We start from the raw sequence: 18,606 nt of genomic DNA, 5'->3' as shown, positions 1-18,606 counted from the left end.
ATGGAATTCTGTCTCTTTAGGAGAGAAGTGCCTTCTTAAGTTGGCAGCCCTCAGATGTGGTTGTTTGCTTCATCCTTCCAGCTATCACTTAGGCATTTCTCTGTGCATCCAGGGCAGGCGACAGCCACAGAGGAGTCAGGAGGCTTACCCTGGCATCCACAGTGCCTTTTACATCAATCGCCATTCCCTCCCTACCCAGCGTTCTGACAGCGGGTGGAGCTGAACATTTTTATAGGGATGTTAGGATAAGAGCTAGGCCCTTTACAGCAGAGGTTGGGGTATGGGCCCTTTACAACACAGTAGTAGACACACACTACTGAAGGTGAGTTGAAGGCCGCATGCCCTGCTTTGTTTGTATTACAGGGCCAGTGAGGTTCGTTTTCATTTGTTTAAGAGAGAATCATAACCTGCATTGACTTTAAACTCATGTTCCTCCTACTTCAGCCTCCCAAGTGCTGGATTATAGGTGTGTATTATTAAAGCACATTTTTTTAAAATGTGAGATAGTGTTTCACTATGTAATCCAAGCTGGCCTGAAACCCACACTCCTCTCATTGCACACCTGAGTGCTTGGATGCCGTTTTGTTTTTGAAGCCATTAAGGTGCTTGTGTTTAACAGAAGCGGTCAGCTGCAGGGTATAGCCCTGTGATACACTTCCTGTCAGTGCTCTAGGAACGAACCCTAGATTTTTTTCCCCTTTGCTCTTCACGTTTTCAGATAATATGATAAAGCACATAAGAGCACAGCCAGCCAGCCCAACTCTGGCAATGCCCAGCTGTGCCAGGGGTGGTGAAGGCAGGAATGAGGAGGTGGTAGTGGAGGAGCTGCTGCTGCTGAGGGGGTTGGCACAGTGAGCTGGTGGAAGAGGCCGCGAAAGTGAAGACTGTTGGTGTTGCTGTGGGTGTTGGCTTATAATGGTAGTGGCGTTGCTCTTACTGGGACTGGTGGGAGTGGGGGAGGAGGTCGTGGTGACAGGGATATTGGTGGTGGTGGTGGGGACGGCTGATGAGATGGTGGTGGCAGTGGTGGGAGTGGAAGGCATAGCAAAGGCCTTCACCATCACCAGTGGTGATGCTGCAGACGAAGCCAGCCACAGAGAGCAGCTGGGAAGAGGTTTGTTTTGTTGGGGTTGCTGGGTCTGGCAGCCCAGTTTCAGTTCTTTTCTTCCCGTTTTCATTGTGGATTGTTAGTTTGACAGCCAGTCTCGCAGGCAAGGTTGTCAATGGCAGATCTTACCAGACCTCAGTGAGGACCAGCCTAGCCCACACTCTTCCTGGTTTCTCCTGGACATCTGGCAGTGTCTATTCCCAAACCCGTCCTTCAATCCCACAATCTGGTCTGCTCTCAGATAATTCCCACCAGGAGTAGGAAAGCCAGAAAGGCAGGAGGGTGTACCATTCATTAGCCCAGCTAGCTCTAACCAATACCAATTGAATTTGCAACTTGCACTTGGTGTGTGCCAAGATTTACCTCTAAGGAAACCAGAACTTAAAAACTTAACTGCAAACATGTTCAGAAATACCACTGGAACAGCTGTGGCTGTCCCTTCTTCTCTCTGGGGTGTGGGTCCCAGCTCTGGTGCATGGAACATCATCCTGGAGACCAAAATACTCTTAGGTTTCAAAAGACAAAAACATCCTTTTCTGAGTTTTGTTTTTCTCAAATGCATATGCCGAGCAGCCTTCTTCCACCCACCTCCACGTTTCTCAGCCAATCACTTGAGCATCCACCAACAAACCACATGGCTCTGTAGCAACTTGCTTTGAAAATAATGCCATAATAGTTTTTATGAAAATTGAGTAAATATCTCTGCAATGCTATTTTAGTTAACAGTCCCAACAAGGCAATTACTCATGGCGAGCATCCAGAATATTTTTTTTATACTTTAAAGAATTTTTTTCTCAGAGTCCTTACTTTACAGAGTTCCTAGCAATGCTTTTTCCTTTCTTTTTCCTTCTTCTTTTTTTCCAAGCTGTTCCAGGCCAGATCATTGGAAAGAACAAATTTGGAGGCATATCCCAGTCATTGGGGAGAAGGGAATAGATGAGCCTACCAGGGCCACCACTGAAACCGCTCTGCCTTCTGGTGATTGGCATGATTTCTCCCTGGCAGCTGGCCACTCGGGCTCTTCTCACAACAGGGTGGGACTTCTCCTGCCCCTACCTTACTTGTCCCCTAACTTCTCTTTGCAGGAAGGAAAAGAATACCCCCAACTGTTTAGGTAGTTATTCTGTGCCAGACGGTCTGCTATGAAATAATGTCTAGGAGAGTTTTTCATACAATATGTGTGAGTCTTAAATGTACCTAGCTTGAGGTTGCAATTAATAATAGCACTGTTAGGTTCAAGCATTCGCTTATAGAAAGTGCCTGTGTTTTGTTAACCCTCAAATTATCTTTGGAACACATGGGTATGCTCAGTCCTATTCCCATGTTTCAAATGAAACTGGAGCTCAGAGACAGCTAGTAATGTGCCCACAGCTCTGGCCTGCGCAATAGCTCTGGGAACACAGAAGTTCAGGCATTTACCACCATGCTACGACCTGCTTCCCACAGGCACTTCTGGCTGTGAGGCAGGTGAGCGAGCGGGAGAAAGCAGAAATGCCACCTTTAGAAGAACAGCCATAACTTCCAATTAAAAATAATACTTTGAAGTTTTCTCTTGTAGGTGAAAACTATAATTTATGTGGCAGCCCCTCAAATGCCTGGGAACGTGTGGCTCCTCTTTAAGAAAGTGGAATGGCTTCCGCTTCCCGTCCTAACCACTTCTTATTAAAGGGCAAATGGAGGAAATGCGCTTGGTTCCTCTAGACTTTTCTTAAACAGTGCAGTTTAAAAGACGAATTCAAGTCTAGCTTCTAATTGTCTGTGGCTGAGTGGCCTGGGGCAAGTTACTTTACCTCTCTGAGTCTCCATGGTCATGCCAGGAAAGCAGCAAAGCTTAGGAGGCTCTTTGAAGCCAGAGAGTGTGAACCCAGAGTGTAGAACCCTCCACAAGATGACCACTGAACCCACTGGGCTCCCTCTAGATCCTTCAGAGTCCTGACCAGAAAGATTTGTACTGTTTGGTACTATTCATTCTCCCAGTTTAGCTTTCTAATGGTCCCTAAAAGTATATCCATGGAATTATCTCCATGTTCTGGTGGGTAAACTGAGGCCTGAGACTATTGAGAACCGTGTCTATGTCAAAGCGTTGCTTGATTTATCTCCAAAGACCGCCTCTTTCCAGCACACTGGAATTGCCGTCCACCACCAATTTCCCATGTTACTTTATAAGATTATATGTCTTCTGATGATAGCTTTCCCCCTCTAATTTTACTTTGCTCTGTTGTTCTACAGTTCAGTTCCCAATTAGCTCTAGTACTAGATTAGTGGGATCCCTTTTATGGTGTCATTTGTCCGGGTGGGGGAAGCATGTGGTAGGGAAGAGGAGGACATATGTTCTAAAGGTCCAGGAATCGCATGGCTGATACACAACATGTCCTCTGCTTTTTATTCCTCATGTGTTACTAATTACACACACACAAACACACACACCCAACTGAATGCAGCATCTTTTGACCATACGAAACTATTTTAGGTGCTTTTATTTCCTTTTTTTGACAATTATTTGGCACCTTCATTTGTGTATAATATAATTAATGGAAAGTAGCATAAGAAAATAAAGCATCTAATTAAGAACTACAGGAAATGTTATTCCGTTGTGTAAGCTGGGCTTCAATTTGGGTTATTAGAACTGGCTGCTGGCCTTTTGTCTCAGGAATTTGTTTTGTTGAGCAGTTTTGCTTTCTTTCAGATGAATGTTGCTGTTGCTTTTATTTTCCTAATACAGGAAGTAGTAATTCCCTTTATTATAATAAGCTGTTTCCTTTTTAAGACACGTTCACAAGCTGGGTCTGCACATTTCCTTTGCCACGCTCATCTTCTTATACATTGTGTGTGTGCTTCCTGGAGCCGTTTGTGCACTGATGGAAACGGTTAGCCTGTTGTCGTAGCCTGACCAGGGAAAGGCTACTTGGTCTGAAAAAGCCTTGTCAACCACAGAGAACCTTCCAATGAGGGGAGTGACCCTGTGCGCTGCTAATATGCAGTGCTCTTCACAGGCAGTTTTGAGCACAGGGCTGAGTGGGTTGAGGTTTAGAAGCAGAATGCTTCGGAGTTTTCATTTCTGGCCACGGATTCAAATGTGGCTTCTGTCGGCCGGCAGTTGGAAATAGTTCTGTTTGATGGCTGTTTCTTCACACACAGCCCCAGAACCTCTTCTGTTCATTCTGCCTGAGTGCGATGACATTCAGAAAATGCTGTCACTCCCGACTTCTGCAGAGGCCGTGGGGTCAGGTGTTTTTTTGTTTGTTTTGTTTTGTTTTGTTTGTTTGTTTTAATCTAAATTGTGAACTTCAGAATAATCTGAAAAGTTCATTTCTAACATCCCTGACGCCCAAACTCCCCCAAACCATTTACCCACTCCCCATGGCCTCTGGTCGAGGCAGGAGAGTTTCCTCTATCCTACAGAACACTGTGCACTGGACAGTCACACCGGAAACTAATTTTCAGGTGGGCTCGGGATGTGAGCCTTTGAACTTGCTTTTAGAGTTTTTTTTTTTCTTTCAGCATACTCCATCTTCCCTGAGAAACAAGCTTCATGCATAGTTCTGCCTTTTGTCTTTTGATTTCACTTTGTTTGATCTACATGTCCTACTTCAGACTTGCCCATTGACAGTGGCCATGCTGGCGGGTGTACCGCTCTGTGAATGTACTGGAAATCTTTGACTTACAACTTTAGAAATGTTTGAATTCTGTGGAATGCAGATTGTATCTCAGATAAGCTGATGTGTGTGAATACAATATTCTCCTTCAGTCAAAATTCTCAAAGCAAATAAATAAGCCGATGTGTTTACTATTAATTTTCCCGGTGGTTTTATAGGCCTCTTTATAGAATTCGCCCTAACCTTTAAGTTTCTTAGCTAAATAGATCTAATTTTTAAAGTTGGCATTATATACACTAATTTTTCAACCAACAAGTACCTATCTAGCACTTCCCAAGCTGCAGAAACTAAATTATCATAGGGACAATAGTAATGTAGGAAGAGAAGAGCAATTGTCACAGGAATTATTAATAGTAAATTAAAGTAGCAATTGGAACTGCAGCTATTCTGTTGGGAAAGCACAATAGTGTCTTAAGTGTGACTGTGGTGACAGGGAGCTAACAATTGAGTCCCTGCTAATGGCCCAACAGGGGAAGGGCTTGAAAAGAGGCAATGAGTGGTTTACATTACAATGGGATTGTCTGAGAGCCACTCAAGTGTGGTCAGGAGGGGAGGTGGGCTGGAGACAGGAGGAATGAGAACCATGCAACTGTCAAGGGCATCTTGGGGTTTTAGACAAGGGCCGTGGCAGCTAGACGCAGCCCACTGAAGCAGACGTGTCCATGGGCTGCCCAATGTTGATTGACACAAAGGAAACACAATGAGAAGATAATTGAGCGAACCAGGAGGTCTGGACAAGTGTCATAGGATCTAAAAGTGAGTCCTGGGAGCCATCAGAACATTGGCTGAAAATACTCCTGCCTTCCCTCTGACCAGAGTTGAACCATTCTATGGAGAATAAAGCTTCTGTTAGAGTGTGTATGTGTGTGTGTGTGTGTGTGTGTGTGTTGCCATGATTGGCAAATGTATTGAAAAATATGCACTTGACATCTGATGAACTCCCACTTTCGGTGGCACGTTTCTAACACACTTGCACACCCACACATCCTCACACTGCTTTAACTGGCTGTTTTAGTGTATAAAACAAAGCCATCTAGAGCACAGTCCAGATCCATTGTGCCATTTGTTCTAATCCTGTCCTTTGTAGCATTTTCCCCTCCTAGGCCAGTCCACAGCCACTGACCATGTATTGTGTGCGGTTGTCATGCATTAGAGACACAGAGTACAAAAGTGTGAGGGAACAAAGGAGGCAGAAGGGCCAATGGGGACGAACTGAGGAGGAGAATGTTCTCCCTGTGAGGCACTGCTGGCCGCATGATGGGATCTCCTGAGACTTTTACTCTTGCCGATTACATCACAGCCACTGTGGCGTCTTCACACAGGGCACACCGTTCCTACCTTTGGGTCTTGGCTTCGAGCTTTTCTTCTCACCTACTTGTCCATGACTGGTTTCTTCTCGCCATTTAACACCCAGTTGAAGTGCCATCCCCAAGAGAGGACATCTCATTCACTGAAATAATCTGATCATTTTTTGTCTCCCTGTTTAAATGATCCGTCTGGACACATCACTTGCTAACACTTTTTCTTTTCACTGGTATCCTAAGAAATCCCAAACGACATCTTACATGTGGTAGACATGCAAAACCTATTAGTTGAATGAATGTACGGATTTAATGTCCAGAGGCAGGGAGTCATTAATGATAATGGCAACGCTGCACAGACAGGCTTCATGCACTAAAATGCTTCAGAACTTAAATCAAGGACACAGACTCAATGAAGGGACCTTGGATAGCAAGATGGCTCGAAGGCTCATACTGGCTGTGAAGCTTATTTAACAGGGTGAGTTTATTCCCTGGAACCCACACATGGGAAGGAGAGAATTCCTTCTTTGAGTTGTCCTCTGTCCTACACACATGCACCGTGACACACTCCTACCTCCTACATACAAAATAAATAAATGCTTAAATAAATATAAAAACCTTGATTGTACATTAGAATATTGGCGAGTGAATGCGCACTCATATATTTTAATATTAAATTTCACAACATGTAAAATATTTTATATCTTCAACTCTGAACTGTTTTTATACACAAATTATGTTGGTTAAGAAAGTACATAGTATCTATAAAAAGGCAGATTATAGATGCAACCTGGTCTCAAAAGAATGTTCTCAAATCTGGAGTGCTCAGCGAAGTTGTGTGGAAAGCAGCGGTAATTGATTTGGGCTTTGAAAGGACTTGGGATTTCTGGGGTGAGCAAGTGGGGAGAACAAAGATGGGACGGGAACAATACGCACATGGAAGACTCCAAGGAGCCGGCTGTAACTGAATAAAAGGGCATGGTTTGCAGATAGCGAGAAGCAGCAGGAGCTGGTGAAGGTAGCATCACATTTAGGTTACTTAAAATCAAGCAGAGAGAGGTTTGTAGATTAGGCATGGAGAAAAATAAGGAACTATTATAAATTCTTGAGAACAAGGGTAGTATGATGGCATGGATATTTTAGGAAGATTACTCAGTGTGGGGAGTGAGCTAGGCTGGCAGTTGAGGGGTGGGGGGTAACACCAGTATCCATCTGGTGTCCGGAGGAGACTCCAAAGTCAACCTCGACTCTGCTTTGCCTGGTCACTCCAGTCAGCCATCGCTAATCAATCTGCGCTGGCCCCAAGCCTGCCTGCCTCCTCTGAGTGTCACAGTGGAGAAATGCACACAGGGATGAGAGCAGAAAGGCAGGGAGGCCCAGAGGATGCAACCTGGACTTTAGTAGCTCTGAGAATGTAAAAAGGGTGAATGTCTTGAGATAGTCCTTTTGTCTTGGTAGGTTTTGTGTACATCATTACTCATTGTTTAAATAAACATTTGCTTTCTCTTTCTGGGTCTCTGCTACTGGTGTGTAGTTTGTAGGGACTTGCTTCTTTAAAACAAAAACTTCCCTTAAATATTTAATAAACCTTTAAAACAGTAGCTCTAGCAAATGATGTGCCAACCAAAACAAAGAAGAAAGAAAAAGTAAAGTCTGTTGCCTGTTTTTAATCTGCAAAGGCTTGGGGAGACACCTGCTCTGTCCTTCCGTGGGAGTTGAGCTGTCAGAATATGTTAGGATGCTATTTTGTTCTTTTCTTTTAAAAAAATAGATTTTCATTAGCTGCTATTCTTAAAGATGAGTTTTAAATTGCAAAATAACAAACAAAATTACACATCAAATGCAGTCATCTCATCTTGGGAGGCAGCGGGGAGCCTCTGCTGTGTGACAGTATGGGCTACAGGCATAATGCCATGTTTATTCTAGCTGCATGTTGTCGCTGGAAAGCAAAGTTCACAGTGACCAAAAGGCCTTTTCTGAATAACTTATCCCACAAGGGAAAACATAAACCCCTTGGCAAATCAATCCTCCCTTGTAAGCTGTAATTCTTGGAACAGTGTGAGAACATTGTTGCTTCAACATAGAAAGCTTTACCTGCGTCCACATGAGCCGGACAACCCCCGCAAACCTCTGACCGCAGGTGCAGGTACAGCACTGACTGCAGGTGAATATTTTTACTGATGACTTTTCTTCAACATTCTCTCCCTCCTCCCCCCATTTTTTCTCTCTTTCTTTCTCCTTGTGACTTACGATCAAGAGCTTACAGGATCCTATGAAAAAGCTAGTTGAGAAAGAAGGGAAGAAGAGCACCCCACGAAGGGAAAGCCTGGAGGCTGAGACACAGGAGCCTAAGCAGTAAGTCCCCAGCCCCTTCCTCTGGACGCATGCGTCCTTCTCACAGGTGAGGCTAGTGCAGTCCTCATAGCCATGCCCAGTGAGCCCATGGACACCCAGGGGTCAGGCTGTCCTCACCATCCTGCTGCCTTGGAAAGAAAGACAGGTGTCCCCGTGATGGCTCCTTGGGCTCTCTGCGTCATCAGCACTCACGAGAGAGCCTAGATGGGAATCCCCCCACCTTTCCTCTTCTTGAAGTCTATGGCTTATGAAATTGCTTAGCCATGCGTGTAGTCTAGAAACGTGGGATTGTGGCCTTTCCCCCCCTCACCACTCTGGCTTTCTGCTCTCCTCTCTGAAGCAGAGGATAGCCCAGAGTGCAGGAGGAAGTGGCTCCCCGGCCTCCGTCATTTAGAAACACTAAAGTGACTATACAGTGCAAATGGCACCCGATTCCTAATCTACCCAGGGACAGGAACTTGGAATGCAAGGCCAGGTCTGTGGAGATGGGTAGCCTGTAGAATCAGTTGCTCTGGACCGGCTGGCTTAGGAAAGCACAGGAGCCATCGTTCCCCACTCTATGCCTTGTCTACACACCCCCAACATTTAGATGACAGCTTTCTGGTTAGACAAGCTGACATTTTTACTCTAGTTCTCAAAGTTTGGGATATGTTTTCAGTTCCATAGACATATCTGCTTCCAACTTTAGCCCCTTTTTAATTTTAAAGAAAACCCTGGTAAATTTCTCTGGTGCAGAACACAGACAAGTTTTCATAGGCTGTGATGTGGACCCTCACAATTGCCTCCTGGCAAGGAGCATCCAGTGACTGCCTGCTGCATGCTGGCACAGCATAGGTGCTGCCGCATGCTGGCGAGGAGTAGGCGCTGCTGTGTGCTGGCACACTGTAGGCACTGCTGCATGCTGGAGAGACATAGGCGCTGCCCCATGCTGCACAGTGTAGGTGCTGCTGCATGCTGGCACGGTAGGAGCTGCTGCATGCTGGCACGGCGTAGGCGCTCTCCCACGGATCCACCATGTATTCAGTTTACCATGTCCACATGGTATTGTGGTGAACCCCATTAGAGGCTGCACCAGAGTAAGTCCCACACAGCATCCTTTTATCATGTAAGTGAATATAATCCAAATAAAGCATTCATCTTTACTCAGAAGAGAACTGCATGGGACTCTCTCGATGTGTTGCCTTTCACTAATTTGGGTTTCTCAAGTATCTTAGCACCTCATCTTTGAGAGCTCCAAAAGCATACCAGTCACTATTGTAAATGGTAGTAGAACGTTACGAGGAATTTTGTTCAGAAATAGCAGGTAAACGCTAGGAAGTACCAAGTGGGTGTGGGGTGCTGGAGGGTCTGCCTGCAAAGTCCTGGGAAGAGTTTGTTCCAACGGGCAAGTGCGCCTGGGTTTGGGAGGAACCCTGCCCTCAGCCTTCTGTGTAGTTTTCCATCTCCTTTAGCATCAGGGATGCAGAAGTAATCACTGCCAAGCCATCTCTTTCTATGGTTTTTCATAGTGGCAGCTATGTAAATGCACTGCAGTTATCCCTATGTGCCTGTCAAGATGTTGACAGAGTATGTGCCTTATGGTGAAGCCATGCTCATGTATGAAGATGCTGTGCAGTGTTACAGAAAGCAAGAGTGCTATTTCTTTCACAGAAAATAGATGCCGTACAAATGACTCTTCTTTCTGTGTCTCCATCTCTCTTCCTCTATCCCTGTCATGTGTGTGTGTGTGCGCTCGCGTGCGTGCATGCGTGCGTGCGTGCGTGCGTGTGTGTGTGTGTGTGTGTGTGTGTGCGCGTGTGTGTGCATAAATTTGCAGAACTGTGTAACTCGGCCTTCTTTTTATTTTAAGATTAATTTCTTTGGAGGATGAGAACCAGCACAAAGAATCTTCTCCTTGTAAGGGTAAGTTTTAATTTCCATTTCCATTGCTTCAGAGACCCTGCTGGAATGCACAACAGCCAACTTGTTTCTCTTTCTGGTAAATTACCTCTCGGTTGGTTTTTTTTTTTTTTCATCTTAAGAAAAGGCTATATTAATCTGCTTCCTGTAGTCTCCCATATTAGTGCTGCCAACCCTTTAGTAGTACCAAGAGACATTGTGTGGTTTGAACCAGAAACTTCGGCATCTTCCATGTGGTAGGACATGGCAGATAGCCACCCCTTTGCAGGAGATAGGATTTCTGGGCTGCTCTGAGTACTAATTTCTGTATCATGATAATTGGTTTCTCTTATGACAAGCCAGCTTAAACTGGATTGAAAAAATAAAAGAACAGGTTTCTTTAAGCAAAGCAACTCCCCAGTGAGTTCTCCGGTCCCAGAGATAGAGGCAGGAGAAGTCACACATCCAAACTAAAGCAGGGAGATTATATAGCCTGTAGGTGAGGGGTGATGACCTATTTGCCATAAGCTGGGTTTGCACCCAAGTGAGGTCAAAAACTTAGCACTTTTGGCGGGGATTGGACTGCTGGCAACTTCAGGGGAGAAACTGCCCTGGTTGCCAAGAATGGGGAACTGGGCTTTTTGGCACCTTTTCTTTCCTGGAGTTTCTCTGAGAGGGTGGAGTCTGGAGAGAGAGGCATGAGATTTTCTGGATCAAGCAGGAGTAAGCTCCAGGTTCCAGCCCAACAGGTAGCCCTAGCTCCAGGTCTTAGTGCAATCTTGATATCACATCCAGGTGTGATCAGTGGTGATTTCTGGGTGGGCATTCCTCGTTGTTGAAGGCAGAATTGCTCTGACTTTCCCCTCCCAGGTGAATCCTCAGGTCACATTAAAGGAGTGGCACCAGCTACCCCAAGGTGAACTGAAGCCTGCCTGAGGAGGAGGCTTTGCACATCGGGAGGGGCACTGATGTGGTTTTCTGCTGTCACTGGCTCCTGCACTGCTGCCAGATTTTCTGTTGACTCCTTATCATAAAGGTTCAGACTATGGAAAATTATAGTAAAACCAGTATGTATCAGTGTTGAACCCTTTACCAGGAGTTTAAATCTTCAAGATGGAAAGGTGGTTTACATTATGTAGGTAACGAACGATGTTCTATCAGTAACAGAAATCATCCAGCCTTCTGTTCAGACAGGCCGTCCTGGGGACACTGTCTCATCTTCCCTGCCTTGAGCCAGGAAAAGAGATGTGCGAAGCAAGTCCTAGAACTGCTCTTGTGCTCCATTCCTCTTCATCCTGGCTCTTCCTACTTTTCCAAATGGATAAAGCCATTTGCTATTGTAAGACTTCTCAAAGGAAAAGCTATGTTTGAGCAAAGGAATGAGCCAGAAGAACCAGGAAATGTAAGAAAAGCAAAATTCTAGAGTCTGAGAAAAGTAAGGGCTAGGCTTGATTTCATGGCCCTGGACAAACCGTCCGTGTTGATCCAGGCCTCCAACTCAGTGCCCCTCTGTGAACCTATGGCATGAATATTGTATGGGGCTCAAGGTCATAGAGTAGAACATACTTAGTTATTTGGGAAAATGTCAACTCCAGTTTCTTATATTCATAGAAAAGTTTCAAATCTATATAACTTATATAGATTTGTACAGTATATGAAAATGCAAAGTTTCTCTTATATAATTTAATTGGTGTGATATTTGCCTACTCTTTTGAGATTTGGATCATTTAAGTGGCATCTGTCTTATTCTGGGACCTGTTGAAGGTCGGGTGAACATGAGCAAACTGAGTTGAGACTGTCCTGTCATGTGCCTACTCACGCATGTACAGCCACATTTGATTGCTTATTGTGAGCCACAGTTGGTTCGAGGGACAGAGTGTCCCCACACCCCTTAGTCCCTGCAGATGCTACTTTCCACTATCAGCGTCCAATCCCAGCATGGTGTTTATATAATCAATGAGCCTAAGTAGAAGCCCCCTTATCACTCAAAGTTCACTTGATATAATCTTCCCTTCCAGTGTTCTATATTTGATGGGTATTTTAAGCATGAAATAACCTGTTTCTTCCATTAGAGTGTCATACAAAGTATTACCTGCCCCCAGCCTTCTGTCACCACCAACTCGCTGCCTTACCCACCAGGCATGCTCTTAGCGTCTACTGGTCTTTCTAGCATCTCTGCAACTTTCCTCAGAATTAGAGAATACAGGGTTTTCAGCCTTTAAAAACTAAAGATTCTTAGCCGGGCGGTGGTGGCGCACGCCTTTAATCCCAGCACTCGGGAGGCAGAGGCAGGCGGATCTCTGAGTTCAAGGCCAGCCTGGTCTACAAGAGCTAGTTCCAGGTCAGGCTCTAGAAACTACAGGGAAACCCTGTCTCGAAAAACCAAAAAAAAAAAAAAAAAAAAAAAAAAAAAAAAAAAAAAAAAAAAACTAAAGATTCTTTATTGCGAATTCAATATTCCCTTTTTCATTTTAGCCAGGCCTATGTGGTTAATATTTGTTAGTGATACCAAGTAATAGCCGATGACTTGTCATTCATTTTCCATGGGTGAATATAGAAAGAAAAATAGAGTATCGTGTGGGTTATCTATCAAACAAAACAGAGATTCTTTGAAAATGTCAAATTTAAATTTACTTAAATGAATTGAATAAAATTGAAATTCCAGATTTAAATTTAGAAATCAACAGAGACTCCAAATTTAAATTCATTGAGAGCCAATGCTGGTATAAAGGGGAAACTGAGGATCACTGCCTTACATGAGCTAGCTGAGACTTTTCATGCATTCTAAGAGTGTGTATTTACCTCACACATAACTTATAAAAATGTACCACTGTGGGCTGCTCATAACCAACTGCATGCGTTGTATTTCAGCTGAAGAAGAGAAAAGTACTCTGTCTTCTATAGACAAAAGCCCTGCGCATGATGCATGCTCAGGTAATCTAAAGACAGACTTAGCAGCTTTACCAGTTTTAATGATTTATTCAAACTCTGAGTGAAATGGAGTTGACTGATGCTTTGCTTTCTTTCTCTTCTCTTAAGGACCAATAGGTGAACTATTAGACATGAAACCGGAAGAAGGTAAAATTTACACAGTCTTTGGAGTTTATAATTTGATTAAATTAAGTTCTCTTTTATTGGTGCAAGAAAATTCAATAGTTATCTTTTTAATAGATTTACAGTTCTAAACAAAAAATTTAGGTAACAGCCATTATAAATTACCTTACCTATGCTCAAGCAAAATATAATATGTATGTTATTATCATTTAATTAGACAATGTTTTAAAAGCTGAAAATTATGACAAAAGGACTATGCTGTAATAGAAAAACTAACTTTCCAAATGAGATATGTGGAAATTTTGAATTTTGTTCCTCCCATCAATGACCTTAACTAATTTGCTTCATATACAAACTCTGTAAGCCTCAGTTGTTTTTGCCTGTAAAATGGAAACAAGCATAGTAGCCTCGCCAGGTAACTTTCAGGAATGGAACTCAGGTATGGAAAGGTTATTTTGTGGTTTCTGATGCAGGGATATTCTTGGAATGATGGCTTGTTGAGAAAGAAGGATTGGGGATGTTATCTAGATGGTATACAGTGCTATATGTTTATTGAACCTTAGTAAACCAAGTCCATAAGACTTAGAAATCTTATGCTGGCTACCAAAAGAGAATTCAGGACCCTGAATTTAGATGACATTTATGGTACTGGGCAATCTAAGGAAACTGGGTAGTTTCGGTGTAATCAATCCTAGCCTTTGCTTTTCATTCAAACAAAGGTTTCCTTTAAATGATTTACTAGGAGTCCAAAATGCCTCTGAGACTCTGAGCCAAACATCAGAGAATCCCTTGGCCTGGAGATTGGCATTCTGTCCTGATCATACAGGTTCCTTACATCATAGAAACTGACCCAAGCCACCCTGTGGACCTCGGTTAACCAGGGTATGATTCAGCTCAGTCTGAACTTGGCCTGTTAGACCATGTGCTGTTGTGAAAGATGCTTGGGAGAAACATTAAAAGGAAGGAAGGAAGGGTGGTTTGTCTTGGCTCATGATTCCAGTCCATGGTCTGCTGGCTTTTTAACTCTGTGGCAAGGCGGAAACTCTGTGGAGGAGGAGCATGGTGGAAAAGATGCTCACGGGAAAGGCCCGAAAGTGGAGCGACAGGAAGGAACCAGCGTAAGACACGCCCCCAGCTAGCCACATCCTTCATCTCAGCACTTCCACAGATCCACCACCTCCCAACTATTTACTTAAAATTTGAGTCAGTCAGTGGGTCAGCTTGATTAGGGCAAACCACATGGTCTAGTTTTCTCTGAAACACAGATACCCCTAGAGGTGTCCTTAATCATCTCCTACATGGCCGTCAGTCCAGTCCAGTTAAAACTCAAGATTAACCATCAAGGTATGGACAGAATCGACAGAGTATTAGAGAAAAAAAAGAATCTCTAAAAGATACAAAGTCACTATAAATTTGCCAAGAACTTCCCAGGACTTGGAATATAGACTCACAGGTGGAAGGCTTCTTGCCTTGTTAATGTCTTACTGAAGGCATCATGCTATGCAATATTCCATCAAAATGGTGCAGATTGGTAAACCAGAAACTGTACCAGTAATGAAATGAATGAACAAACAGTGTGAGTGGCCATTTGTAGTCCCCATTTTTGTAAGGACCTTTCCCCTCTGGTTTAAGAATAAAAGATTTTAATGAAATAAAAATATCCTTTTTAAATTATTTTAGAGTACTGAAATATTTGAATCTTACTAAAATGATATGAGCATAGTACAGCAAGCCCTAAGTAGCTGCCACCCAGTTTCAACAACTTAACATTTAATAAATATATTCATAATCATATGCATGACCCAACTTATTTTGATGGATTGATACTCCTCCCAACCCCAGAGTCTTATCTATATGGTTTTTCCTTTGTTCCTAACTCTATTTAATTTTATTATTTTAGTAGACTTTATTTTTGAATAGGTAGTATATTTACACTAGTATAGAAGATAATAGAATATTATATTTTAAAAACTCACCCCCCATTTTGGTAAACTGGCTCACACTCCATCTTGACAACGAAGTGCCTCTCCTATGCCCCCAGCCTTCTAGAGCTTTCGTACTCAGATAAAGAAAATAGGAGTTCGTGTGCTTGCTTCCTCTTCCTTTTTAAGGGGTAAAAAAAGATGTGGATTTTTTTTTTAAGTAATGGTAGACTGTGACAACCTTAGCCCCAAAGCCAGCACCTCCTCAGGGAATTAACTCAGAAGGGCTACTGCTTGCAATAGTCTGCTGGCTTTCACAGCTTCCTTATGTGCCAAGGCCCATCGGATGAAGATTGACATCTGCTTATTGAAAGCAAGTTTCATGCCCTGTTGCTTTTAGCTCTAAAGATGAAGCTAAACATGCTCTTCCCTCGTACAAGTACTGGTTCTCAGGCATACAGATGGAGTCACGGGACTCCCCAATCAAATGCAATGTCACATAAGCCACCCTGTCCCTTTATCACTGCTGCCGCACAGAGCTCTTGGATGGGCCTGAGTGATGCTCTCCCCTGGCTCCCACTGCATGGTATCTGCACTAAAACCACAAGTATAAAGATGCTCTTGACACACGGGGAACTTGTGGTGACTGAAAAAAAGAGAACGCTGCTTCTCTGTTCACTTTAGAAAGGATGTCTTTTCAGAGCTGCCGCCAGCCTAAACTCTGAATTAAAATGCGGATCGTAGTACGCTAAACTTTAGATGCGAAGAAATCAAAAGCATGTGATCCAAGGATGGCTGATTTTATAAGACTTGGGACCTCTAGCCCCAGCTCCACTTTCTTCTCCTAAATCATAAAGTAATAGAAAACCAATGCTTGACCACACATATAAAAACATTTTAATAAAATACTGGTGACATTGTAAGATCTTGCAAGTGGATCTGAAGTCACCATATACCACACATGGCATGTGGCCTGGATTCATGAATTAGAGCATGCAGAAATCTTTGTGTTCCTCAAGTTGGGCCCTCCCCCCAAATAACATACTACTGAACAAAAAGATGTAGTGCAAAGCAGATGAAAATTTAATGAGTTCAACTTCCCAAATCTTATCAGTAAGCCTTTACCAAAAACAAAAGATCTAGGCCAATGAAAAAGCTGAACAAAACTATTGTTTTTATTACAAAAACATGTTTGTTTTCTTCACATGCTCTGTTACTGCTTGTGTTTCTAAATTCTGGCCAGGTGTAATGATGATAGTTCATTCAGCAGCTAGCTGAGGTCTAGGTGATAACCTATAGCCCACAGCGATCACGTGCCCCATAGTGATCATGTGCTATCCCACGTTGCCTGGCTTCTCCGGAGTCACGGATCTGTCACCTGCAGGCATTCTTACTGTCACGTGAGAGATCTGATTGCTTTGCCTCAGGACACACAATGACCAAGCGCTAAATTCCATCTGCTCTCATAAACCCCTCCTCCCTTCCTCTCAGCATTCTGGGAAATGCTGGTGACCTGGGTCACCTCATGAAATAATTATGCACTTTTTCTTCAGAGTGCTGGGAAGAACTCATCCTTTACACATTAGACAAGCCCTCTACCACTGAGCCACACCCCCCAGCCCAAGGACATAGGCTTTTAAAATAACGTACTGAAAGCAGGAGTGTGTCAGCAAACACCTGGAATCCCAGCACCTGGGAGGGAGAGGATTAAAGTTCAGGAGATTAAAGCCACCCTCGACTGCATGACATGTTTGAGGCCAGCTCAGCCACATGAAACTGCTTGATGAAACCAAATAAATAATAAAATAAATGTTCATAATCATGTAGTAGTGTGCTCTACGTGGGATTATTCCTATAGAGATTCTTAAAGACTTGATCCTGCCCTGCTAGGAGGTGACTTGCTAAGCTAATACTAAAGCGGAGGGGCTGGGTTGTAAGAGTCAGGTGTTTTTGTGTGTGTTTCTCTTCTTTCTTCAGAAAGCACATATGAACACGTATCCCACCCCGGTCCCTGTCAGTTGGGATTTTTATTTATTATATTTTTAAACCTGAAGGGAGTTTTTGAAAGCGGCATTCTTGAATTCCAAACAAGAACAATCTGTTTGCAGAGGCTGAGAACTGTTTTTCTGTGTGGACAGTATGTCAGGTGGTTTTCTGCTGTCTTCCCCCTCCATCCTTTGGGTGACAGGAGGGTAGTGTTGGTGTTTGGGGTTTCAGCGGCTCTGCAGCCCTGTGGCCTTTAACATTAGTCATTCTGTGGGGCGTGGGGAACAGGGAGAAACCCAGAGAAGTCAGCCTTCCTGTTTCACACAGATGAAGGTAAATCAAGTGACATTTATCTTTTTGTTGTCCTGTGTTCTCGCCTTCTGACTGTGTAGTTGTTTCCGTCTTCTGTGCCCCTAGTTTATGCTGAGGTCATGAAACTCAGTATGATTTCAGAAGCACTATCTGGACCAGTTTTCCACACTCTGCCTAAACCTGAGTTTCCTCTACTTTTGGGCTTTTTTTTTTTTTCAGTCTAGAACTCGCTGGTTCAGGACCAGTTCTTCTAGGGAATGTTTCCCAGGCCCCAGGCTTCATATTTCTCAGTGTTGAACAAGACAGCCATATGGTGGTTTTGGCTTCTTGGCCATTCTGCCTCTGTGTCTGCATGGTACCTCGAAGAGCACTCTGGCCATAGAAACCGTCACATATTCACAAAGCGTTCTGAGTTTGTGTGTGAGAACCCAGTCAGTTCTCTGTCAGCATACAGAAAAAACAAAAACCAAAACAAAACCCTACCTATGTTCTGAAGGAAAAGCAGTTCTCCTCCCCAGGGAGACAACATTGTTAGGTGGCCTAATACCACTTCAGCACTGGCAGAGCATGCAGGCATCCTGCATGCCACCGTTGGGAGAGCTACCTTACACCTTATCCCAGAAGAGCATGTGCAAGTGTTTGGACGAGGAATGATATCACAGTTGGTGTAGGCAAAGGAGCAGGGTGGGAGGCCGACCCATGGAGCTGTAGCTGCCTTACCAGTATGCACACCACAAAGGATAAGATAAGACTTTGTGGTCAGGAGTTGGAGAACTTGGATTGGAGGCAGACACTTGGAGACGCCAAGCCAAAGGAAGTTGTGGCCCACAACTCGGTAGCCGTCTTTGTTGGTCTGCGTGGGTGGATGCGCTGACCAGCCTTCTCCCGAGGACATTATGGCATCTCTCCATGCTTTCTTTGTCTCTGGTTGAGTGGTAGTTTCCAATGAAGATAAGAGCAGCTCAGTTCTCTGGGGCCTGCTGACAAGCTTCAATCCTCAAGTCCCGACTTGTCTGGCTGCAGACCTAAACCTG

At 43.9% G+C, this 18,606-nt stretch overlaps 1 protein-coding gene across 1 annotated transcript in view; it reads left to right on the top strand.

Annotated features, from left to right (window-relative positions):
• Nucleotides 1–18,606, top strand: part of Ica1 (islet cell autoantigen 1) — a 138,831-nt gene that overhangs the window by 103,280 nt on the left and 16,945 nt on the right. The window contains exons 9-12 of the mRNA XM_038319065.1: nucleotides 8,323–8,420; nucleotides 10,270–10,322; nucleotides 13,170–13,232; nucleotides 13,338–13,376. Of these exons, the coding sequence (XP_038174993.1) occupies nucleotides 8,323–8,420; nucleotides 10,270–10,322; nucleotides 13,170–13,232; nucleotides 13,338–13,376 (253 nt within the window). The remainder of the gene's footprint in view (nucleotides 1–8,322; nucleotides 8,421–10,269; nucleotides 10,323–13,169; nucleotides 13,233–13,337; nucleotides 13,377–18,606) is intronic.

This window comes from Arvicola amphibius, chromosome 2, assembly GCF_903992535.2.
Source record: "Arvicola amphibius chromosome 2, mArvAmp1.2, whole genome shotgun sequence".
Classification (NCBI taxonomy): Eukaryota; Metazoa; Chordata; class Mammalia; order Rodentia; family Cricetidae; genus Arvicola; species Arvicola amphibius.
Note: the sequence above shows the minus strand (reverse complement) of the source record. Positions and strands in the feature narration are given on the sequence as shown.